Raw genomic sequence first — 25,439 nt, forward strand, 5'->3', positions numbered from 1 at the left:
CGAGCCCCGCGTCGGGCTCTCTGCTCAGCAGGGAGCCTGCTTCCTCCTCTCTCTCTGCCTGCCTCTCTGCCTACTTGTGATTTCTGTCTGTCAAATAAATAAATAAAAATCTAAAAAAAAACAAAAACAAAAACAAAAACCTGGAAGTAAACGTTCCCCACACTCTCTTGGTCATGGCTTCGAAGAGGAGTACCGAGGTGGGAGAGGGAGGGAAGAATTTGCATTTGGACATCACGTTCTTTGGATCACATATCCTTTCCTTCCAGGTCCCAGTACACCACTCAAGCCCTCTGACCGCTCCTCTTTTGTTCTTTCCGTCACTTTTCCCTCTTCTCCCACTACTAACACGCGCCCCTCACCTACTCCCGGCCAATCTGGGCGGATGAAGAACGCGCACGCCCAGCGGCTTCGCAGAAATTGCGGCAGTTGGGGAGGCAGGACCGGAATGACGTCAGAACCGCGCGCCGCTCCCAGGCGTCCTCGCAAGGTCGCCTCGGAAGCGGAGAGCGCGGTTAAGTGATAAGACCCTGGTCAGGGGCGCTCCGTGTCCTGCCTTGGTACCAGTGGCGACATGTCGGGGTACACGCCGGACGAGAAACTGCGGCTGCAACAGCTCCAACAGCTGAGAAGGAGATGGCTAAAAGACCAGGAGCTGAGCTCCCGGGAGCCGGTGCTGCCCTCGCAGAGGATATCGCCTATGGAGAAATTCTGGAATACGTTTTTGCGGGAACAGACCTCCTGGAAGAATGTGGTGAGTGATGGGCTTCCCTCCCTCTGATGCACACACCGCGTCGCGACCTCCGGCCTGCTGCTGGATGCCTGCTTATTGTACCCACACCAAGGACTGACATCCCTAGGCCCGCAAGTCCCGGTAGTTCCTTGAGGGAGAAGCGGATTCAACCGAGATTCACATTTAGCATGGACGCTATCTTGTCCAAAGAGAGCTCTGGAGTTCAGGAGCAAGTATGGCTTTGGGAGAGTCATGCCCTTTTGCTGTCAGAGATGATGAAAAGGGGGCCAATCTTTGCTTAGGTTTTACAGAATGATAGAAGGATTCACTTGAGTGAAAATTCTGTGATTTTAGTATTTAAGGACACCTGTCTGCTTTTCAAGGTTGAGGTTATAGAGAATGACACTACAGCCAACTACCAGAAGACACGGGGAGCCTCTAATTGGTAGTGCAGCCCCATGTGATCACCATGAAAGATAGGGTCTCAACTGGTATGTTTAATGAGTTACATTCAAGAGCCACCTTTCTGAACTACTATGTTCTTTTAACACAGTTTAATTTAAAAGTGCCATTTCTGGACTTTGCACTGAAGAAAACCACTCATTTAAGAGCTGTCTTTATTTTCAGGGTCTCTGGACATTTTCTTGAGGTCATTAAATTACATCAATTTTAACGATGAACACTGTATCTCAGAATTGTTTTCAATAAGTATGACATTGGCTAATGATACTATTAAGTAACACTTAAGTACTTTCTGTCCTGCATTTTGCTGAGAGTTTGACATGTGTTACTTTAATTCTTTACTTCTGTAAGGTAGAACTACTCCTAATTCTTATTTTAATGAGACCTACAAAAACTGAGAGAGTTATCTGTGGTCACAGAGCTAGGAATTGAAGGAGTTCACACTGAGATCCAAGTGTATTTACTTCTTACTGTGCTGCCAAGTCTTGTGCAAATTTTTCTGAGCAAGTTGAAAGTTGACATCCCAGCCATCAGCCAGTGATGTAAGGAAGTAAATAAATATTTTAGTCTGTTTTTCCTTACTTTGAGTTAATTTTTCTTCCGTAATCATATGTACTATAACACCTAGAATCTAGTTTATCCCTGGTAAGATAGATGTGTTTCAGTCACATTGGTTGCCATGGAAAAGTTCCATTTTCAGGTTTATTTTGCTTTCTCTTTTAAAATAGTGTGCCTGAAAGCATCTCAAACTGAGCTTGGAACACCCCTATCCCAGTATGTAAAACATTCTTTTTCAAGCTTTGGTGTGCTCAAGGTCGTCTTCCTTACACCTAGAGTGGTGCAGGTGACATTGATAGTGGGTATCTGAAATTGATAAATTAGGGGGTTGACTATACCTGAAAAATTCTGTAGGTTTGATTACTCTAAGTTGATTAAAATTATTCTTTCATTATTTATGTTATGTTTATCTTTAGTAAATCTATAATAAGGATGTTTTTTGAAGCCTTTACAATATTTATATGTATTTATGAATACCTTACTGTAGCTTTGCTAAATGTTACTTGTCTTAAGCCTTGTTTACTCTGAAGTCTGTAGGTATCCCCTAGCAGGTCCTATGTTTAATGAAAATATTTGAATGGGTGAGGTTAGTTACAGACTCTAAGGAAGTAGGTAGCATGTAGAAATTTTAAAATAATCATGACATTATTATACCACTGATGCTTTTTTCCTGCCACAAACATTAAAAAATGGGATATTTGTTTATGTATGTTTCTTTTCCCTCCAGATTTATAAGGCATACCGACACAGTGTCTTTGCTTTTACTCATGTACTTATACCTGCCTGGATTATTCATTATTATATTAAATATCACGTGAATGTAAGTATGTTTAAAGTATGTATTTTTCAGAATTTACTTTTAATATTGTACAGAATTACTTCCTATGCTGGCATACCTTATGCTGCTTTACTTAGTGGAAATAATCGGCCACTTATAACTGGTTTTGAACTGCTTTAAATAAAGTAGTTAAGTAAAAGGTTTAATGAAACTTAAGTAAGTATGGTTTTTCAAAAAATTTATCTTTATATTAGTCGATTACAACTTGAAATGAATTTTCTCATAAAAACAATATTTAAATAATCAGAGTGAAGCTGACCCAATAATACCAACATAAACTTGGGGTTCTAAATAGGAAGGGAGCAAAGATATAAGATAAATTCAAATTAGACAAAGGTTGTCTTTGTCATCATCCCATTTCCCTTTCCTTCATTATGTCTGTTTTTTACCATTTTCTTTCTTTAGAATCCAGGATGTCCAAAAGCTTGAACTTTGTGATGGAAAAATCATGCATGTGGTGATTGAGCTGAGGCAGTTGCCATATTTTAAAGCCAAGGGATAGTCTGGTATAGGTGTTGGATTCAAGGCAATTTGAGGAAGGAGTGCATTTCAGGGAATGGTATAGAAGGGAGAGCAGTGGTGGCTACCTGGCATGGAGTGTCATGACCCAAACAGATTGAAGAGGGCATTCTGGTACCCATTGAGGATATTAGGTCTCAGGGAGAGTGGGAACTTGGGGAGAGGTTGAGGTTGGTGAGTATACCTGTTTGGAGAGCAGCAATGGTAGTAACCTGGGGTAGGAAATTGGAACCTGAGGAAGGGGAGGAGAACATCTTCAAGAAGGGTGGTTTGGGGCAGTGATGAAGGTGGCAATCTACAATAAGATATCAGGACCTGAATGAGGTGAGGTTATTTATACTGGTGTGTGATGGTAGTGACAGGAGATTGGTTACATATAGGAAGATTGATCAAATAATTACATGTATTGATGATAACAGACCGAGAATTCTCATTGTCAGAAAAGGGAATTCCACATGGACTGGGAGATCCTTGTGGTACTGGAATGGAATTGGAATTTGGTATGAACATATGGTTTTTAATATGTACTGATATAGAATTCTTTATAGATGTAAATGTGGATAGTCTAGGTCTGTCCACTGACAGGCCTGGGAGCAGTGCCACTGCATGGTAATTAGCATATCTAGCAGCCTGGTCTTAACCAATTCTCCACTGAAAGGATCCAGAACTCTTTTTAAACTTCTGATTGCTGACATCATTCTTGTTCTTCACTAAGCAGATTATGTTTGTTCATCAATAAATTACATACGGAGTTCCTAGTATGTCATCTTCCTTTATTGCTCTGGAAAGAATATGCAAGATAAAATTCCTGGAGTTTGTAGAAAGTTGGAAGATGGGTATGATTTGGGTAAGAGTATGGAGGAGAAAAGTTATTCCAGCTAGGAGGAAAGATAAGGAGTCAGTAATGTGCATATCATATCTACCCAAGACTGAGGAAGTGACTAGAATAGCATGTCTGTTGGCTCAATGGGCTGGGACCATTTAATGGAAGGTCTTGAAAGCTAGGCAGAGGAGGTTGACGCTTATCTGGTAGGCAATGGGAATCTTTCCATTTTTCAGTAGGTGAGTGAGTTGATGAAAGTACTATATTTAGGAAAACATTAAAAATTCATATAATAGGGGTAATTGGAGGGAGGAAAGTGATGACATCGGGTAAATCAGCTATAGGCTGTTGCACTGTAGATGTTAGTTGATGAGAATCTGGTTAGGGTGAAGATAGCAGAAATGGAAAGGAAAATTGAAGCCAGAAGACATTATTTAAGGAAGTCATAGCTCAAGTTGGGGATGAAACCAAAAGTACTTATGACTCTAAAATTTCTAGCCTTGGAAGTTATAAATAGGGTTTTGCAATGGAGTAAATCTGTGTAGTAGCATGTGTTGTTAATATGTTTTGGGGATGTCCAAGTGGACATGGCCTGTCTTATGTGTTAAAAACATGAAATTAGGGGCGCCTGGGTGGCTCAGTGGGTTCAAGCCTCTACATTCGGCTTAGGTCATGATCCCAGGGTCCTGGGATCGAGCCCCACATTGGGCTCTCTGCTCTGCAGGGAGCCTGCTTCCTCCTCTCTCTGCCTGCCTCTCTGCCTAGTTGTGATTTCTCTCTGTCAAATAAATAAAATAAAAAAAAAACACCATGAAATTAGTGGAGGCTAGTAGGAATTAGAATTGTAGTTTAGTGTTTTCACTTCATAAACCACCAGAAAATCTTTCCATAACCATTAAAAGAGGCTAACAATTTATATGTCTAAGGGTCAGAATATAGTTTCTCTTGTTAATGGGCTTAAACAAAATTTTATATTTATATCCACCTGCAAGTCCACAGGCCATTTCATATCATCATGTCTGTTATTTTTTACTCTCTCAACATGCAAGACTCTAGAGAAGAAAAATATGTTACTACTTTCTGTCAGCAAGTTTTTTTTAACATCCAAGACTGGTTTTTACATGCAGAAGAACTGTTCACAGTTACCTGGAATATAAATTAGAATTCATTTTGTTAGTTTCAAATTTAGAAACCTCCTTTTTTCCTAATTCTTTTTTTTTTTTTTTTAAGATTTATTTATTTATTTATTTGACACAGAGAGAGAGAGACCACAAGTAGACAGAGAGGCAGGCAGAGAGAGAGAGAGAGAGAGGGAAGCAGGCTCGCCGCCGAGCAGAGAGCCCGATGCAGGACTCGATCCCAGGACCCTGAGATCATGACCTGAGCCGAAGGCAGCGGCTTAACCCACCCAGGCGCCCCTTTCCTAATTCTTTATATTCAGTTTTAAAATTCTTTTAAACTACTTAAACATCTAGTAAAATATGAATGATCTCCTTTGTTCTTACTATCTTTGGGTTATTTCAGGTTGAACTCTCCTAAAACAATTCCACTTACAAACATAATCATATTCTTTTATGTTTTAAGCTGCATTTATATATTTTATATTTACATGTTAATTTTTATTTTTAAGTATTTATAGGGCAGATTAATGACCCTAAGAAGCAAAATCTTTTTAAACTTATAGTCACAAGCCTAAATCAATATGCATTGTAACTAGAATCCTAAAACTAATCTCTTAGAACCTCTCATAGCCAGATTGATTACCTTAAACATTACAAATGCTCTAAATAACAGAATATATGGATTATGCCTGTGTTTTAAGAACTTAACTAAATGACATTTATTTATTTATTCTGTAGCTTTAATCTTTGTTATATCTGTATTTAACTGAATTTTTTTAGGCAGATTCAATAAGCTGCAGTTACTGGTTTGACAATTCAAGATTTTAATATAGTTGCTTATCTGAGGGAGTCATACTTCCAGGTGATTTTTGCTAAGCCACAGATGGATGTAATTAAAGGTTTTGTTTCAGTAGAGGTCCCAAGACCTCTTCCTTACCTTGTTTTTTCTCTGGATTCGGGTAGGTCTGCATCCTCATTTTTTTTTTTTAAAGATTTTATTTATTTATTTATTTGTCAGAGAGAGAGTGCGAGTGCATGCACAAGCAGGCAGAGTGGCAGGCAGAGGCACTTACTGCCAAGTAAGGAGCCTAATGCGGGACTCAATCTCAGGATCCTGGGATCATGACCTGAGCAGTGCCACTGCTTAGTGCCACTAAAGCAGTGGCTTAACCAACTGAGCCACCCAGGCATCCCAGTCTGCATCCTCATTACTATTGCAGTCAGTTTGCTTCAGCTAACACCTTTCCTGACTAATTAAATTTTATGTTCTCTCTAAGGACATTTCAGTGTCTTCTTGCCACTGGCCCCAGTACTTAAGAGACAGTTTAATGTATTTACATTGTACTCTGACTTTATCTCCTGCTTTTGGCTCTAGTTCAAGTCTTATATTATGCCAGTCATCTTTTAATAAAATTTTATTCATGTGGTATCTTGTGCAGATGTATTTGCTTAATAAATACATTCATTTACCAAACATTTTTAGCACCTCGTGTGTGCAAAGCACTGTTCTAACACAGGGATATAGAAGTAAGCAAAGCAGATTGAGTCTCAGCCCTCATAAAGTGTTTATTTTAGTCTTGTAGACTGGTAATAAAGAGGCATATAATGATGTTACAGGAAATTATAATCTATGGAAGGAAAACTAAACAGGGTAAAAGACTTGGTCTCTCTGGGGAAGTGCTGTTTGAAGAGACACATAAATAAAATGATGATACAGATCAAGCAGATATCTAGAAGAGCATTTCAGGTAGAAGAATCATTACATATGAGGCATAAACAGGCCCAACTGATTAGACTAGTAGTAAAGGAACACTGTGGCTGAAATACAGAGAGAGAAAGAGAAGTTCAGAGAGATGGCCAAGGGCCGAATTGTATAGGGTCTTAGAGATCACAGCAAGGACTTTGGCCTTTGCTCTACAAGTTATGAAACTTTGAGCAGAGGAGTGGTCCAGCTGGGGTGGCTCAGTTGGTTGAGCAAGTGCCTTCAGCTCAGGACATGATCCTGGAGTCTGGGCATGGAGTAGCATCCAGCTCCCTGCTCAGCAGGTGCGGCAATGGCGGGGGTGGTGGGGGTGGGGAGTGTCTGCTCCTCGCTCTGACCTTCCCCCTCTCGTGCTTATTTTCTCTTGTTCTCTCTTTCTCTCAAATAAATAAATAAGATCTTAAAAAAAAAAGTCATCTCTGCTGTTGTGGATAATAGAGTAAGAAGGCATGGGTGGATGGCGGACACTAATACAGGTAAAACAAAAATGCCAGAGGCTTGAAAGGGTAATAGTACTAGGTGGTGAGAAAGTTGGATTCATGATATAATATCAAGACAGAATCAATGGGATCTGCTGAGGAATCAAGGTTTTCGGCCTTTGTTAACTAGGAGAAAAAAGTGCCGTTTGCTACAGTAGGGAACCATTTGGGGCTGAGGGGCTGTTATAAGTTGGACCTGGTTAAGTTTGAGATGAGTAGTAGAGAGAGCCAAGTAAAGATCTTGAGTGAACAGTTAAATGTATGAGTTGAATTTGGTGAAAGTTTGGAGCTTAAGTTAAAAACTTGGGTATGATGTATTTTATTTTAGAAGAAACTCTCAAACCATAATTAATAGAGCATTACTTTTATTGCAGACAAAACCATATGGCGTTGTTGAAAGGAAGCCCAGGATTTTCCCAGTAAGTCTTAATATGTCTGATTTTTCTTTTATTAGTTTTCTCTCTCCTTTACATCCCTAGGTGATCATTAAAGTGCTCCTTTCTTTTCATTGTCATTTTAAGTACCTGATTTGTATATTCTTATTTAAAAAAAAGGAAATATTGTGAGGCAGCAGCTATAGTTGAAAATGGGAGGTGAGCATATTTCTTTTCAAACCAACTGTAAAACTTGATGACCTTTGTAGTCCTGAAGTGAATTGAAGATACCAGCAGTTTTTCATTGTTCCCCTGTTTTCATGTAGGGTTAAGGACTTAGGGCATTAGCCTGAGGAGACACTTGAGCATAGTAACAGTGACTGAATTCCTGTTATTAATTCCAAACTGACATTTCTTTTTTTTTTTTTAATATTTTATTTATTTATTTGACAGAGAGAGAGATCACAAGAAGGCAGAGAGGCAGGCAGAGAGCGGGGTGCGTGGGGGAAGCAGGCTCCCTGCTGAGCAGAGAGCCCGATGCCGGGCTTGATCCCAGGACCCTGAGATCATGACCTGAGCCAAAGGCAAAGGCTTAGCCCACTGAGCCACCAGGTGCCCCCAAACTGCCATTTCTTATGGCAGTTTGACCTTAACCAGTCCATCTGTGAATTCAAAATCTGTTAATGTGTACTTTAAGTTTTGTGATGTGACTGTGTAAACTATTATCCTAATTTAAAATTGGGTCTTTAAAGCATTAAGATTACTTAGTCATCAGTTGGTATTTTTACTGGTTTTGCGAGGTTATTATTTAAGCATGGCAAAATGCATGTTCTTATTCTATTTCTAGTTCTATTTCTAGTCTTAGATAATAAACTACCATCAGTCTTTAAGTTCTATAATTTTAAAAAACAGAACTCTGGGGGCACCTGGGTGGCTCAGTGGGTTAAAGCCTCTGCCTTCGGCTCGGGTCATGATCCCAGGGTCCTGGGATCGAGCCCCACATCGGGCTCTCTGCTCCGCAGGGAGCCTGCTTCCTCCTCTCTCTCTGCCTGCCTCTCTGCCTAGTTGTGATTTCTCTCTGTCAAATAAATAAAATATTTTAAAAAAAAAAAAAAAAAACAGAACTCTGTTGGTTCTTGTGTCAATCAAATGACATTGTTACAGTAATCCATAATTGTCTGCAACAGAAGGGAACTTAAGGGTGAACCACCAAAATTAACTAACCCTTTGGTTGAAACTTAGCTTTAAGAAACAGGATATTTCTTCTGTATTTTGTTGTGTATAATAAGTGTGTGTGTGTCAGGGTTTGGGTAGTATCAAAATAAGAAATTATCTTCACTGGTTTCACTAGTTGGGTAATTTATTTAATCTTCCATTGACATATTTATCTTTTTTTTTTTTTTGCCATTGCTGTTCAAAGGGAAAGAAGGGTGAGGCTCTCTTTAGAAGACCACAGTGATTCTATGGCATTTTGCCTAGTTCTGGATTTTTTGTTTTGTTTTGTTTTTTGCCACTGTGGTTCTGTTTCTGTGCCATTGACCCTTTAAGAAACTTCCCCTGTGTGGACCTGAAGAATGCTCATTTGTATACTTACTAGAATAGGATAGGCAGTAACAAACCCCAGACCTCAGCGGCTTAACAAGACAAAGGTCTGTTTCTTAGTTGACATCATAGACTGATATGCATCAGGTGTTTTCCACAATCTTATAGTTACACTGTCTGGAATATGAGGCCTCTGAAGATCATATTAAGGGAAAGAGGGATGAACATCTCAGAAGGATTTTAAGGTCTAAGCTTGGAACGAGCTTACATCACTTCTCTTCAGATCCTGTTGGCCAGAACTCATTGTCTATGCTTTTTTATATTTCCCAGCCTACCATGCCTGGAGTCTGTGCCACAGTCCATCCTTCTTATTACCAAATAGCTCTTTGCTTTCTTCTCCCCACACATATTACATTGTTCCTTCCCTAGGGAGAAATTCCAGAGTCCCATACCTTCACTGCAACCAGCCGTAAATGTAGGACCTCCAGATATTGTACAGTTTGTACAGGTTTAGATGTGACATCCTGTGGGGTCTAAGCATCAGTGAACTAAGGCAAGTTAACTATATGCCTTGTCTCCCCCACACCATCCCCAAACACACCTATTGCCCAGTGGTGGAATTCAGTTAATAGTTCTTGGTAATTCTTAAATCCCAGTGGTCAAATATAAAGATTCCTAACCCCCGTGTGCAGTATGTTACTTGAATGGGCACTGATTTTGTTTTCTGGAAGGCCTTTGTTCCTTGTTCTTCCTGGCCCCTGGGTCCATCATGGGATTTTTTTTTTTCTTTTCCATTTTCAACCTAGACCACGTTTAAAATGGGTACTAGGAAGCATGCCCTTTTTAGGGTTGTGTAACCTTTAAAATTTGCCTCCTCCTCATAGGTCGAGTGCCAGAGCTTGTTTTAAGTTCAAACATTCACAGGCTTTTGCTGCCTATATGTTTGGTTTCTTTGACCATCTAGTTTCTGCAACAGTTGGTAGTTACAGAAAGAAAAATACTTGATGGGAGTTTATTTGCTTCTAGTCAGTCCCATATGCATCTGTTTTGTGTAGTACCATGTTCTCTCATTTCTTTGTGCTCAACTGCCTCTGTAACTACATGGAAGACCTTTGAAAAACTCGTTCAAGATCAGTCTGATCTTTGCCATGGGACGGAGTCCCTCTGTTTTAGTTTTACTGGGCTTCTGTATCTGAGGATTTCTTCATTGTTAACTCAGTATTTAGAGAACCAGAAGCAACCTGATTTTCAGTATTGCAAGGTCCTGAATTTCTTTATTCTTTCCATTTTTATTTCTTCTCTTAAATCAACATCTTCTGCCTGAACTTATTTTTCTTAAAGTGCAATCCCAAGGCAGCTAGTAGTAGTCATCAGATAACTGTAACTTTTTTTCAGCTATTTCTCCTAGAACCTCAAAGCATTAGACACTCTGCTTCCAAGACACAGCCACCCCATCTTTTAGCCTCCAGTGCCAGTGTCCTTGTCTCCACTGTTAAGCCAGTGCTATTGGTTCGATTTTTATTACAGCAGCATTAGTACCACTTTAGAGTACTAATTGCTCTGCTAGGGTAATGCAAACTGAGTAACAAATTACCCTCCAAATGTATAATGGCTTAAACATAATAAAAATTTATTTCTTCATCAGATAACAGTCCTGAACACTACCAGGGTCAGGAATGGCAAGTGTGGGCATGGGGATAATTCTGCTCTACCCAGTCATTCATGGACTGTTAGGCTCACAAAATCTGCTCTCTTAAACACAAAGCTGAAACTAAAGCTAAGTAATTTGCCTAAAATAATACAGCTTCTTAGTGAAGGTTCTAGGATTCTCCCCTCTTATTTCTGGCTCCAAAGTCCATGCCCTTTCTACAATACACACTGTTATCTGTGTTTGAAAAGATAACCTGAATCAGCTACCCAAAGTTTATATTCTGTCCCTCATATCTGAGCCAAGTGGTAAACATGACTGCCTAACACGTTCAATTGCTAGGAATACATTACCTCCTTATATTGGACTGAAGATGTCTCCCTGTAACTTCTTTTTTAGGGCTTTTCCTATTTCTTGGGGCCATGCAAAATAAACATTATCTCTTTATTACTTTATGAAGACCATTTTCATGCTCTTTCGGGACATTTTGTTTGAATGAAACTTCCCCCTTATACTTCCTTCATGTCAACCTTAAGATTCTGAATATTGCTCATCTTTAGACAGCTTCTACTTTGTCTAAGTCCCTTTCAAAATGTGAATGCCAGAACTGAACTATATTTTCCATGTGAGATCTGATCAAGTGGAACTATCATCTCTGCAAAGATTTTTCTACTAATGCATCTTTGTTTTTTTAGGGTGATACAATTCTGGAGACTGGAGAAGTAATTCCACCAATGAAAGAATTTCCTGATCAACATCATTGAAGATTACTTTAAAATCAAAGGCATATAAAGCCAAGTTTGTTGCTGTATTAGTGTATTTACTGAATATATTTTCTGGAAAAGTAACTTTAATAAAGTTTACTCTGAGATATGTGTTGTTTGTTTCTTCACAAATATCGTACAATTTGCAACTCTTTGAATTATTTAACAGTAAGTAAAAATTGGATAAGCTTTAAAAGATGAGTGATCACCTTTTCCTGGCCATTCTCAGCTTGAAAAACAGGATAGAAAAGTAGTAACATGATAGATTTTTTTTTTTCTTATGCAGTACTTAATCTGATCTTATGTTAAGGTATGTAACAGAATGAAATGTTGCAATAAAGAATTATAAAAGAACAGCAATTCCACACACTTTGTTTTAGAGAAGACTGAGGCACTTTAAGAGGTTACTTAGAAACTCTAGGTTGAAAAGCATGTCATTCCATCTATGATTCAGTACTCACATGCGGTCAGATCTAGCTTGATTTGTTTTATATAAGAACAAATAAGAAAATTTATATAAGAATGTGGAAGACAAACCTCTGCGAAAATTAGCAGATCAGTGGTTACTATAAAGGACTATGCAAAAAATAAATTTGGAAACTTTGCATAATGGATTTTACTTTAAATCGAGACACATGCCAGACAATCACCAGGTAAAGAACTGTATGCACAAAATTAAATCCAAAGGAATTACAAATTTTCATTCATCCCCGAGATTTTGTCTGGGTATTCCTTGATGAGCTGTCGTCGTGCGGCTACTGTTGATGCATAGATGACATATCCCCAGGACAGCAAAACGATCGCGAGGAGCACCTAAAACAATGCAAGAAGGGGAATACAAGCAAAAAAAAAATTGCTGCAAACGATACTTCCCTCCCTCCCCTTGCCCCAACAGGTTGCCGCGTACGTTGCTAAGGTGGGAATTACTGTGAAAGACTCGAATAAATGGGGTTCCGGAGGTGAGTACACCCAGCCGGCCTTACGTAAGAAGCGGAAGAGCGTGTCTTCCAGGAAGAGGCGGAGTCGAGGTGAGAGAGTGAAAGCCTTAACACAGGAATGGATTTTGGAGTTTCTGGGCGCTGAAGAAATAGGGGGCCTTCCCCTTGCGGGCCTACGGAGTTGACCCCGTGGAGCCTCGCCAGACTAGGGACCTACCACTGAATAAATCCAGTCCAGGGTGCGGCGACTCACTGGCTTCATGGTAAGGAGGCGGCGGCTGCCCGCGGGAACGGAGGGAAACTGCGGGCCCTAGAGTAAACTCCGGGGCGGCGGCTGCTGAGCGGCGGCGGCCATCTTTCAGCCGGGCACAAGCGCCCGCCCCTCGCCTCCAGGCGCGTTTCCCATCCGCGGGGCCAGCCTCTTCCGCCCGGAGCTGGGGTGGTCTCACGTGACATGGGGGCCTAGTTCGTGGTGGAGGGAGGGGATGAGATAAAGGAGAAAACACGTAAAAATGGCTTTTTTGTGGCTACTTACGTGGGCGTGAATTGTCATCCGGTCTTCTTTCAGTTGGAGTGCAGTATTCATGCAAGATAATGCACCGTCGTGTTCATTTAAAAATTTATTTGAAAAAAAATCTTCATCTTAGATACTACACGGGCTTCTGACGCTAGAGGAATTAACGTTTCCTCCCGCACTTGTTTCCACATAATACAGAGAAAGGTTCGTATATTCATCATTGACCTAAGAGGAACACCCACTTTTATATAACAGCGACGAATCATTGTGGGAGGCCCTGTTAATTGAGCCATTCTTCCAGAAACAAAAGTCTTCAAGAACGCAATGCTTGGGGATGTAAATGGTACTTTTAAGACGAAATAACGTAGCACGAATTACTTGGCATAATGTACCTGCCAATCATCAAGTGTGTTTTGAGCGTTTGTGATGTGCTTATCACGTACCAGATATTAAGCCAGAGACGGCATTTTGTACGCTAGCAGTTTATACCTAGTTTAGCTCGAGAATGTTTGGGACGCTCACATCTGAGGCCTGTGGGTAGAATGGGGCAATGGGCCACTTTAGAGTCAGACTTTGGCTCTGTACATCTCGGATATCACCTAAAGAAGTTTTTAATCCAGATTCGGGGGAATAGGGAAGGGGAAAAGTTTTTCTTTGAGAGAAAAATGTCGTCTGTCTTGGGAAGATCTTAAGGCCCTATTCTCTCAGGTAATCCCTGTTTATCCCTAGACTGGAGTAGATTTCTTTATGAAGACTGCGTAGGACACTGGTTGGGCTCTGGCTTTGGATTCCATCCGAATCCCCGTGTTATGATCCAGATGTGCAACTGGAGGCGGTCACTTCCACCTTCAAGTAACTCAGTTTCTTTATACACTTGAGATAATTTTAGTAGCTTCTCGCGGAGTTCGGTGAGGTTAAAATGAGACCAAGCTAGTTACCGTGTTTTCCGGGTAAGTTAGGAGCGAACATTAAGTATTGCGCCTGTACCCCCCAGAAACTAATGGTAACAAGAACGATGGTGTTGGTAATGATTTGTGCCCGGTCTTGTCGTTCTTATTCCAGGAATGGAAGGGACAGGTGGGGGAAGGGCCCGTGCTTGGCCCAGCGCTCTAGTTCTCCTGCGCATGCGTTACGCACGCGGGTGTTGTGTTTTGACGCGCGGGGGGCTGCGGAGTGGGTCTCGCTTTCTGCTGCCGTCCCCCAAGCTGCTATTGGTGATGAGCTCCTTACGTCATAGGGGTCGCAGCAGCCGCCGGGGTCTCCGCTGTCTCGCGAGGAGGGTGAAGCGCCCCCGCCTGCTCCTGCTCCTGAGGGCCGGCGGAGAAGTCGCCGGGTACGCCTTCGCGGATCCTGCCGTCACCGACCCAGCTTTCTGGGCCGCCGGGAGCTTGGCACGAGCGCCCCAGCCGGGACTGCGTCGGTATCCTCCGAGGTGAGTGAGATCCCGAACAATGGGGCGCGGGGGTCGGAAGGGCTGGGCGAGCCGTAGCTCCCGGCCTGGAACGAGGCCCAAGGACCTGGGAGCTGCGGTCTGGGCCTGACGGGCCGTCCGGGCCTCGGCGAGGCGGGGCGGGGCGGGGCTGGGCTCCCAGCGGGCGGGCTGGCGGCTCTGGTGGCGCACCTGTGGATTTGTGCGGCTGGGCGGGGGAGAGTTGCGTTTCTAGAACCTTTCCCGTGGGGCGCGAGCGTAGCGGTGTACTGGAAAGAGCTTGGTCTCTTTGTTGGGGGGCACCCCCAGAAAACAAAACGTTCGCGTCTCATTCGTGGCATCGGCTCTCTCAGGGGTGTGCCAGAGGTTAGTTGAGGTGCTCTAATCTAACTGCCTGCCTGTAAAATGGGAGTAACAGTGTTTTAGTTCGTTATGATTATGTAATGCACGGGGGCCTTATCTGCGATCTTGGTCGATGGCCGGTCTCAACCCGAGGAAGCCACTATCACCGTGACTCTTGGAGTTATCTGTGCTGTGTTACACATTGTGGGCTGGGTTCGCTTGCCTGTGGTTTCTCCATCCATCCAGTTAGTGCAGCTTTCCTCGTGAGCTGCTGATTCCTAGGCTGGCAGGGGGCAGTGCTGAGATGGAGCAAACAATGTTTTAAGGGCCGGAGTGAACAGAATTTTTGGTAGGTAATTTTCAGTATTATTTAAAATAAATTAAGAGTTACCCAAGATTTAAGTTAATGGTGAAGGTTGGGTTTTGTTTTTTTAGTCAATGAAATTCAAAGCTGTAGTCAGCCAAAAACAATCAGGCTTAGCTGGAATGAGTGGCTTTATTTAGCGCGGCATGGTTCCCAAGCAGTTCTTTTTATGGTTGAAATTGGAATCAACATTTATAGGATCTCGTTAATAGATCCTGTAAGATCCGTATGATCCTTTGGAACTGGTGGTTAAATGGCAGTTGAGGGAGGTGCAGTAATTACACAAAGGTTGTAAGAATTAGGAGCCAAATATTTTTAATATTTGGGGCTTATTCTAGTTCATCCGCTGGTAAGCCCTTTTTAGCCCTTTGGATATATTATATACAGTAATTATATTAAGAAAAAAGATGGTTTGTTATAGGCTGTCATTTTTCTGGGTCTTTATAAATCAGTTGTAAGTGATGAAAAGGACTAATGTTAACTTTATTTTCACATAACATAGGGAAACACTATTAAATTTTTACTGCATGGTAATCACTATGCTAAGAATTTACATAGAAGGGGCGCCTGGGTGGCTCAGCCAGTTAAAGCCTCTGCCTTCTGCTCAGGTCATGATCCCAGGGTCCTGGGATCGAGCCCCGCATGGGGCTCTCTGGTCAGTGGGGAGCCTGCTTCCTCCTCTCTCTCTACCTGCCTCTCTGCCTACTTGTGATCTCTGTCAAACGAATAAAATATTAAAAAAAAATTTACATAGAATATATGCCTTCACACACCACCTTTTCACATGGGTACTAGTACTTAATCCATTTTAGAATTGAGAAAATTTAAGATTTTGAGAAATTAAATAACTTCCTCCAGATCACATCATTAAGTCGTTTTGATTTCAGCCCTGGCTCTGCATTAGAATTTATGTCATTCCCTTGTATGTAATCAGCACCATCTTTAAATGTCCAGTCTATAATGTCCTGCCTCTTGATTCTTGACCCTCTCTCATCCATTTCCCTAGGTAAGTATGATTGTTAATTACCTAGAATTCCCCCAAAATGTGACAGGAAGGATTCTTAGCTCTATTACAGCCAGTAGGTGTGAAAATTTGCGGAAGGTTTGACTTAATCATTGTATCCTAAAGATGGTAAACTTTATTTAGAATTTGAGAGATGGTTAAGGATATGGGATCAGAAGAATTGATTTCATCTTTATGCCTATGGAGAACTTGAAGTCACAATTCCTAGAGTGTAAGGATAGAGAAACCTTTATTGCAGGCTTCGAGAACCTGAGCACTAAATCCACCATCAGGCCCACCTTTACTCCCCAAACCCAGAATTTATAAGCCTACAAATCTTAATCTGACTCTTAGCCATTCCTATTTTATGCCTTGATTTGTATTTTTAAAACAGATCCATAAAATTCACCTGTTTAAGGTATATAATCCAGCGGGTTTTAGTATATTTAAAGAGTTGTGCAACTATAATTGAACGTTTTTATCATTCCAGAAATAAACTTTGTAATCCCTCTCCGTCCTCCAGCAACCACCAGTCTATTTCCATCCATAGATTTGCCTATTCTGGATATTTCATATGAATGGCATCATACAACATGTCTTTTGTGACTTTTTTTTTTTTTTTTTTAATTTAACAGACAGAGATCCCAAGTAGGCAGAGAGAGGAGGAAGCAGGCTCTCAGCTGAGCAGAAAGTCTGATGCTGGGCTTGATCTCAGGATCCTGGGATCATGACCTGAGCCAAAGGCAGAGGCTTTAACCCACTGAGCCACCCAGGTGCTCCTAATTTATTTATTTTTTTTCTTTTAGCCTAATGAAAAGTTTCATCCTTATTGTAACATGTATCAGTGTTTCATCCTTTTTATTTTCCAATTACATTCCATTGTATCCACATTTTATTTATCTTTCCATCAGTTGATAGGATTGTTTTCTACTTTTGAACTATTAGGACAAATGCAGCTATGAACATTCACAGGCAAGTTTTTGTGTGGATACATGTTTTAATTTCTTTCGGATAGGTGTTGAGTCCTTGAGTCACATGGTAATTCTGCTTCATTTGTATCTCAGCAAATATTTGAAGAAATTTTTTTGTAAAATAATGTCTATACCCAATGTGGGGCTTGAACTCATGACCCTGAAATCATGAGTTACATGCTCTACTGACTGAGCCAGCCTGATGCTCCATTAGCAAATGTTTTAATTTTAGCATTAGTGATGCTTTTGAAGGTGTAAATCTCTTTGATTATGTATGTCCATATGAATGGTGTTCTTTATAGCTACAGATACTGCTGTGAGAAATACAATACAAATCTAATTTGTTCTTTTTATCTGTTGTGGACATTACTGATCATTCTTTAGCTTTATGCTGTGCTGCCAAAGTGGTTTACAGACTTATAAAACTAGGAAAGGGAAGACTAATACTCCTTTTTTTCTCTTTTTTTTAAGATTTTGTTTATTTGAGAGAGTGAGAGTACATGCATGAGCAGGGGCAGAGGGAGAGGGAGTCTGAGGTGAGGCTCAGTCCCAAGAGCCTGGGATCATGACCTGAGCCAAAGACAGATGCTTAACTGATTTAGCCACTCATGTGCCCATAAGATTGCCTTTTTTTTTTTTTTTTTTAATTCTGCTTAGGTGAGATTTTATTTGAACTTCAAGTTTACTACCTACTAATTTACTTTAATAAAATGCTTTCAGTTTTTATGTGAACTGCAGGTGTTGAGTAAGCACTAAAATTCTACTTTCCAAGATACAAATTAAGATACAATTATTAACTTACATTCACTAGTTTTTTTTTAAAAAGTGTTATATAGAGGTGCAAACTGAAATCTAGATCTAATCAGATGGCTCCAGTTTATAGAGTTAGTTTTAGGGGAAACCTGGTCTTCAATCCAGGTTCTCTGATAACCTAATCAGTTCCTTCTCCACTCTTCATTCCTTCCCCTAATGTCCTGTGATCCTAAAAATTTTTGTTCTTAGGCTTTTTTTTCCTTCAGAGGAAGAGTAAAAGTGTTAGAAGTGGGGCAAATGCTGAGAAATTTATGTAATATTAAGGTTTAAGTATATTAACAATTAGTATTATATATAGTTCAGTATACTAGCAAGAAGTTTATCATTATATGCTGTTCAAGAATAGTAGTGATTTCTGTATTTCTAGACTAGAAATGGAAAACTAGAAGTACTTGGATCCCTGAAGAAGCATTCATTCAGCATTAATTGATTTCTGATGATGTTATATCTCTGGGAAAGTTAAGAGGCCCTAGATGAGCTCTTAAGTTTAATATGAAAACCATGATGAAATAATACATTTCACAGTCATGAATTTTTGTTGTGGATTTTGTTTTTGTTAGAGTTCGGTTTGGCCATTGTTTAGAAAGTTAAAAATCTGTTGTTTGACTAACCTGGTAGCAGTCGACCACTGATGAAACTTCCTGTGATAGAGGAGATGGAAAAAAAGATGAGTAATAGGCCCAGAAAACATAAAGGAAGAAACAAATATTTAATATATACTCAATGATTAGTATAGAATGCAGCTAAAGAGTGCTTTTACAAGGTAAGAAGGCCAAAAATGTGATGCACACCAAATTTCAGCTCTGGCAAATTCATTTTGAAAGTTGTGGGTCGACATAAACTGATAAATTTAAAGCAAACAAAACTAATTGTTAACATTTTAGTGATCCATGTGGGAAAAAATGAGGGAAGGGCACTGGAAGCATGATTTCAAGAAACTTTGTGGCTGACTTTGGATTAAAAGGCTAAGCTAAGCAAGGCTTTTTAGGGATGCTGTAAGGAATCAGGAACGGAATATGGTAGTGTAACAGTAGTATAGTAATAACAGCAACTAACATGTACATAGTAGTTGCTGGAAGTCAGGAACTATCTTTTAATGCTTTTACAGTTACTTCATTTCATCTTCACTAAAAGATATTTTGTGTGTGTGTGAAAGAATCTTCCACTAAAAACTACAGAATTGGTTTAAACAGGTGAACTTTTTGGTATGCAAATGATCTCACTGCAGTTATTTTTAAAGGTGCATATATAATGCTTTCCACAAATAAGTAGTGATAGTGTATATTGTTCAGGGCATATGTATGAAAGATCTAAAACAATACATAGAAATAACACCCATTGTGGTGTTCTGGTTTTTGTTTTCTAGAGAGGAATAGGAGAAGGGAAGATAAGGGGCATTTAAAAAAGTGGGGAATAGCCATGAGAAAATGTTAAGTTGTTAAATCTTAGTGGTGGATTCATGGGTACTTGGTGGATTTTCTATCCTCCGTTATTTTCAGTTAAATATTTCTCAGTTTAATTCTCTTTTAAAAGAATAGATTGATACAGAATAGTTGAGAGCTTACTATATACCAGTCCCCTTTTTTTTAATCTTCATAAACCCTGTGATGCAGGTTCTATTATTGCTGATCTCCATAGTCACAATGCTGGGGTAGAACCAGGATTCAAAGCCAGCAAGTATCTGACTTTAGGGTACAAACCTAAGTACTATATTTTAAGTACTATATTACTATGCTACCCTGCTCCTTCATATTACAAGGATAATGAGCTACTCAACTGTTTCACCAAAGTATATTTCACAGTCATAATTTGCATATTTTTTTTTTTTTTTTCAGATTTAGTCTTGTCTCTTTTTTTAATCTGGTTACTGATATATTTTTTTCCCTTTTACAGATAATGGCGTCAGCCGCTAAGGAATTTAAAATGGACAACTTTTCACCTAAAGCTGGTACTAGCAAATTGCAACAGACAGTACCAGCTGATGCATCTCCTGATTCTAAGTGTCCTATATGTTTGGATAGGTTTGATAATGTGTCTTACTTAGATCGCTGTTTACATAAGTTCTGTTTTCGCTGTGTACAGGAGTGGTCAAAAAACAAAGCTGAATGTCCACTGTGTAAACAGCCCTTTGATTCTATTTTCCATTCTGTGAGGGCAGAAGATGACTTCAAGGAGTATGTCCTAAGGCCTTCATATAATGGTTCTTTTGCAACCCCTGATGTTCCAAGATTTCGCTATCGTACAACTATGACAAGGGATCGAAGTGCTACTGTTTATTCACCTAATAATACCATGAATAGAAGAACAACAACTCCACCAGACAGTGGAGTACTATTTGAAGGGTTAGGCATTTCAACAAGACCTAGAAATGGTGAAGTTCCTCAACTTATGAGACAGATTGCAATTAGGAGGCCAACTACAGATGAAAGATCTTTGCGGAAAATTCAAGAACAGGATATTATTAATTTTAGACGAACTCTCTACCGTGCTGGTGCCCGTGTTAGAAATATTGAAGATGGTGGTCGCTGCAGGGATATTTCAGCTGAGTTTTTCCGTAGAAATCCAGCTTGCCTTCACAGATTAGTTCCCTGGTTAAAACGTGAACTTACGGTTCTTTTTGGAGCTCACGGATCTTTAGTGAATATTGTCCAGCACATCATCATGAGTAATGTCACTCGCTATGACTTGGAGAGTCGGGAATTTGTGTCTGATTTAAGACCATTTCTACTTAATCGGACTGAGCATTTTATACATGAATTTATCAGTTTTGCTCGATCTCCTTTTAACATGGCAGCTTTTGACCAGCATGCTAATTATGATTGCCCTGCTCCTTCATATGAAGAAGGTAGCCATTCTGATTCTTCAGTCATAACAATATCTCCTGATGAAGCTGAGACTCAAGAGTTGGATATCAATGTAACCACTGTTAGTCAGGCACCGTGGGATGATGAAACTCCAGGACCATCTTACTCAAGCTCAGAGCAGGTGCATGCTGCCATGTCTTCCCTTTTAAATACTTCTGATAGTTCAGATGAAGAACTTGTAACAGGAAGAGCCACATCTCAGATACAAGGAGTACAAACTAATGAAGACCTAAATAATGACAGTGATTCTTCTTCAGATAATTGTGTCATTGTTGGGTTTGTTAAACCACTAGCTGAGAGGACCCCAGAACTTGTCGAACTGTCCTCTGATTCTGAGGAGTTAGGGTCTTATGAAAAAATGGAGACCGTGAAGACACAAGAACAGTCTTACAGTTCTGGTGATAGTGATGTTAGTAGATGTTCATCTCCACGCTCTGTCCTTGGAAAGGATGAGCAAATAAATAAAGGTCATTGTGGTTCTGGTAAAAGAATCAAGTCAAAGAAGGAAGAGAGACACTCTACATCCTTGTCATCTCCCAGAGACCTGAGCTCATCTGTCAGAGGAGACAGAGTATTTTCCCCATATAACCATAGACACAGGAGGAGGGGAAGATCAAGAAGTTCAGATTCACGTTCCCAGAGCAGAAGTGGACATGACCAGAAAAATCGTAGAAAGCATCATGGGAAGAAAAGGATGAAAAGCAAAAGATCCAGAAGCAGGGAGAGTAGCAGACCTAGAGGTAGAAGAGACAAAAAGAGATCAAGAACTAGAGATAGCAGTTGGTCAAGAAGAAGCCAAACACTCTCTCTCAGTAGTGAAAGCACAAGCAGATCAAGATCTCGTAGCAGTGATCATGGTAAAAGAAGATCACGGAGCAGAAATAGAGATCGTTATTATTTAAGAAATAATTATGGAAGCAGATACAAGTGGGAGTATACTTACTATAGTAGAAACAAGGACAGGGATGGCTATGAATCATCTTACAGGAGGAGGACTTTGTCCAGAGCTCATTATTCCAGACAATCCTCAAGTCCAGAATTTAGAATTCAGTCCTTTTCTGAAAGAACAAATGCTAGGAAAAAAAATAATCACAGTGAAAGGAAGTATTACTACTATGAAAGGCACAGATCAAGGAGCCTATCCAGTAGTAGATCAAAGACCGCATCTACAGGGCCTGACTGGGTAAGAAATGAAAAGCCTGGAGGGAAACGAAAATACAAGACACGGCATTTGGAGGGTACTAATGAAGTGGCTCAACCTTCTCGTGAATTTGCTTCTAAAGTAAAGGAAAGTCATTACCAAAAGTCTTCATCAAAATTTGATGGCAGCCACAAAAATGAGAGTGACAGCTTTTCAGACAGCCGGTCATCAGACAGAGAAACAAAACATAAGAGGAAAAAAAGGAAGACCCGGAGCCTAAGTGTAGAGATAGTTTATGAAGGGAAAGCTACTGATACAACTAGACATCATAAAAAGAAAAAGAAGAAGCACAAGAAGAAGCATAAGAAACATCACGGGGACAATCCTTCACGTTCGCCAGTTGTAATTACCATTGACAGTGATAGTGATAAGGATTCTGAAGTAAAGGAGGATACAGAATGTGATAATAGTGGTCCTCAGGACTGTCTACAAAATGAGTTTTTGCCTCCTCCCTTGGAACCATTTGAAGCTAAAGATGTAGTTACAATAGAAGATGAATTTGGCATCCTAGACAAGGAGTGTAATATTACCACACTTAATAACAACTTGAATAATGCCAACAAAACTGTGGATAATATTCCACACCAGCCAGCTTCAGTTGAACAAACTCTTGATGTAAGAGAAGAGAGTACTTTTGCCTCTGATTTGGAGAGTCAGCCCGGTAATGTGTCTATTCAAACTGAGCCATCAAGGCAGTTGCCATCTCCACGGACATCATTAATGTCAGTGTCACTTGGTAGAGACTGTGATATGTCTTAAAACTGCCAAAGCGTCTCATTGAGAATTCTGATGGTATTAAAAAAAAAAAAAAAAAAGAACGGTGTCATCTGCAGTCTATTTAAAGATGACTTTTGGTGAAAACTCTTTTCCCCCTTAAAATATTTTAAGTGATTTTTTTGTGTGTGTGTGTGTGAAAAATTTGTAAAAATCATTATTTGTTCAAAAAGTATGTATGTCCCACCCTCAGAGATATGCACTTTTAAGTGAGGAAAATGATATTGCTAGCAGTTTATTTAAAACTTGGGGTCCTTTTTAAATAAAAAAATATAAATTTTAGAAGTTATTTCATAAAGCCATATGGTATTGACCTATTTTTAAAGTAGTCAATGAGTATTTTTGAATTTTTTTTTTTGAGAGTTATTCTGGAAATGTGTTAAAAGCTAGGAGAATCCCTTTGGACAGTCTTTATTTTTCTTCTTAAAAATTTGTATGATTCAAAACCATTTCTTCAGGTTAAATTGAGGCATTTTAATCTGCACAGTTTATCTTGACATCTGCCAAAAGCAAAATTTAAATATTTCCTTTATATACTTGTTCATCTGGACTGCCAGTGAAAGAAATGTGTATTCAACAAAATAAAAAATAAAATAGTTACACTTTAAAACATGAATCCAGAAATTTTCCTATGTAGTATTGCCTTAAAAAAAAAAAAACTGTTTTAGAGGAGCTAAAATCTTGAAAATAGTTAAGAATATACTTGTAAATACTAAATTTCAGGTGATCTGCGTTTAACTGCATAGCTTTAATTATTTTAGTTCTTTAATCTGATTATAAGGTATGTCTGTTTTCAACAAAATGCAGCTGTGTAGCTTTTAACTTACTAAAAACAGCTTGCCAAACATCTTTTACATTGGTAATTCTTGTACACAAAGTGGTTACGTTTATGTTTTGTTTTAGAGATGACAAAGTGCTCTCCATCTAGCCTAAAGTAAAATTGCCAGGGAAGAACAGAACTTGGATTAAGTCTAATTCAGCCTCCAGGTTGCCTTGCTACCATATTCATTCATTGTTCAACAGAAGTTGGGATGCCTGCAGTGTGACAGGATCTAGACTATGTTTTTAGGATTTCAGTGACAGAACAAAGCATATCTGCTCCTTGCCTCGTGGGACATATGTAAACATTATAAACCATAAGTTCACTGAAGAGAAAGTATAGTTTCCTATAAGCATTCAGTGGGGACCTAAACTCATGTGGACGTGATGGCTGAATTGAGATTCAGAAAACATGTAGATGTTAGCTAGGAGTGGAGGTGTTCTTAGCAAAGGAAGAGATGTCCTAGATCCAAAAGCAGAAGCGTAGCTTGGCATATTCAAGAACTAAAAGAAGTCAGGTTGGGGCACCTGGGTGGCTCAGTGGGTTAAGCCTCTGCCTTCAGCTTAGGTCATGATCTCAGGGTCCTGGGATGGAGCCCTGGATCAGGCTCTCTGCTCAGCAGGGAGCCTGCTTCTCCCTCTCTCTCTGCCTTTCTCCCTGCCTACTTGTGATCACTGTCTGTCAAATAAATAAATAAAATCTTAAAAGAAAAAAAAAAAAAAAACCCTATAAGAAGGCAAAGTTAACCAAATGGTAAAGTGTGTGGGTCCAAGCTTTGTAGATCATGTTTGTATTTGTCCTAATGGCAGTAGGAAATTTGTTTTTAAAGTGACCATCTAAATTGATGTTGGCAATTTTTAGTAAGCTCAGACACTGAGAAATTATGGGAAGGCTATAGGTAGTTGATCAAGGAATATACTGAAATTATATGATTTGTAGTTTTTTCTTAAGTTTTAAAAACAATGCTATTTTCTGATTTTACATGATATTTCTAACAAAACATTTAGTGAAAACCTATCTTAATGTTTTGTGTCGAACACATGAAGCTCATCTTAATACAGGGACCATCACATCATCCTCTTCTGGTGTTCAGGCCAAAAATTTCCCGTCTTTGATTTTCCTCCTTCAGCCCTCTCATTCAATCCCCAGATTCTGGTCACTAAATATTTCTAGTGTGTATGTACCATCCAATCCAGGCAGCCATGATCTCTCACCTGTGCTCTGATAATGGGTCTGCCTGCATCCACACCTCTTCGTTTTGCTCTACATCTACCCATTTGCCTCCAGCCATTCTTGATGTAGCATTCAAGAGATATTTTTTTAAAAATTGTTTTTTTTCTTATTCCCCTATTTAAAATCCTTCAGTAACTTCCTGTTATTCTTAGGGTACTTAATAAAAGCAAACAAAAATCCAGCATAGGGGCACCTGGCTGGCTCAGTGGGTTAAAGCCTCTGCCTTTGGCTCAGAGAGCCCCGCATTGGGCTCTCTGCTTGGCGGGGAGCCTGTTTCCCTTTCTCTCTCTCTCTGCCTGCCACTCTACCTACTTGTAATCTCTGTCAAACAAAATAAAAAAACAAAACAGCATAATATGGTTTACACACCTTTGCCTACTCAGGTTCTGGCTCCTGTTACAGCTTTTCTCTCACCTCACTTGTGCTCTGGCCATCCTAACCTGCTTCAGGTCTATGGAGATGCTGCTATCTGCTGCTCCAGAGCCTTCATATGTGAATTTTCTTCTACTGGGAACTGAATTTCATCCTAGCTAAAGGAGGCTTCTGGTAA

At 39.9% G+C, this 25,439-nt stretch overlaps 4 protein-coding genes across 4 annotated transcripts in view; 3 read left to right on the forward strand and 1 right to left on the reverse strand.

Annotated features, from left to right (window-relative positions):
- Positions 1-455: 455 nt before the first annotated feature.
- Positions 456-11,727, forward strand: NDUFB6 (NADH:ubiquinone oxidoreductase subunit B6). The gene is made up of 4 exons (XM_046021689.1): positions 456-751; positions 2,478-2,570; positions 7,667-7,711; positions 11,552-11,727. Exons 1-4 carry the CDS (start codon positions 572-574, stop codon positions 11,618-11,620), a joined length of 387 nt encoding a protein of 128 aa, XP_045877645.1. The 5' UTR covers positions 456-571; the 3' UTR covers positions 11,621-11,727.
- A 485-nt stretch (positions 11,728-12,212) lies between these two features.
- Positions 12,213-12,954, reverse strand: SMIM27 (small integral membrane protein 27). The gene is made up of 2 exons (XM_046021690.1): positions 12,776-12,954; positions 12,213-12,433 (listed from the first exon to the last, which is right to left on the reverse strand). The coding sequence occupies exons 1-2, from the start codon at positions 12,818-12,820 to the stop codon at positions 12,311-12,313; spliced, it is 168 nt and encodes a 55-aa protein (XP_045877646.1). The 5' UTR covers positions 12,821-12,954; the 3' UTR covers positions 12,213-12,310.
- On the forward strand, positions 12,686-22,901 carry TOPORS (TOP1 binding arginine/serine rich protein, E3 ubiquitin ligase). Its single transcript, XM_046021685.1, has 3 exons — positions 12,686-12,821; positions 14,313-14,507; positions 19,891-22,901. The coding sequence occupies exons 1-3, from the start codon at positions 12,819-12,821 to the stop codon at positions 22,819-22,821; spliced, it is 3,129 nt and encodes a 1,042-aa protein (XP_045877641.1). The 5' UTR covers positions 12,686-12,818; the 3' UTR covers positions 22,822-22,901.
- The window catches only part of DDX58 (DExD/H-box helicase 58), a 59,637-nt gene continuing 48,593 nt past the window's right edge, over positions 14,396-25,439 (forward strand). Inside the window, exon 1 of the mRNA XM_046021688.1 lies at positions 14,396-14,507. The gene's annotated coding sequence lies outside the window, so the exon portion shown is untranslated. The remainder of the gene's footprint in view (positions 14,508-25,439) is intronic.

Source organism: Meles meles, chromosome 11, assembly GCF_922984935.1.
Source record: "Meles meles chromosome 11, mMelMel3.1 paternal haplotype, whole genome shotgun sequence".
In the NCBI taxonomy this organism is placed as follows: Eukaryota; Metazoa; Chordata; class Mammalia; order Carnivora; family Mustelidae; genus Meles; species Meles meles.

Coding starts and splice junctions, on each gene's coding strand:
- NDUFB6 (XM_046021689.1), top strand. CDS start 572: ATGTCGGGGTACACGCCGGACGAGAAACTGCGGCTGCAACAGCTCCAA. Junction 752..2,477: donor AGACCTCCTGGAAGAATGTG/GTGAGTGATGGG, acceptor TTTTCCCTCCAG/ATTTATAAGGCATACCGACA. Junction 7,712..11,551: donor GGAAGCCCAGGATTTTCCCA/GTAAGTCTTAAT, acceptor TTGTTTTTTTAG/GGTGATACAATTCTGGAGAC.
- TOPORS (XM_046021685.1), top strand. Junction 14,508..19,890: donor CTGCGTCGGTATCCTCCGAG/GTGAGTGAGATC, acceptor TCCCTTTTACAG/ATAATGGCGTCAGCCGCTAA.
- SMIM27 (XM_046021690.1), bottom strand. CDS start 12,820: ATGAAGCCAGTGAGTCGCCGCACCCTGGACTGGATTTATTCAGTG. Junction 12,434..12,775: donor TGGACTGGATTTATTCAGTG/GTAGGTCCCTAG, acceptor GCATTGTTTTAG/GTGCTCCTCGCGATCGTTTT.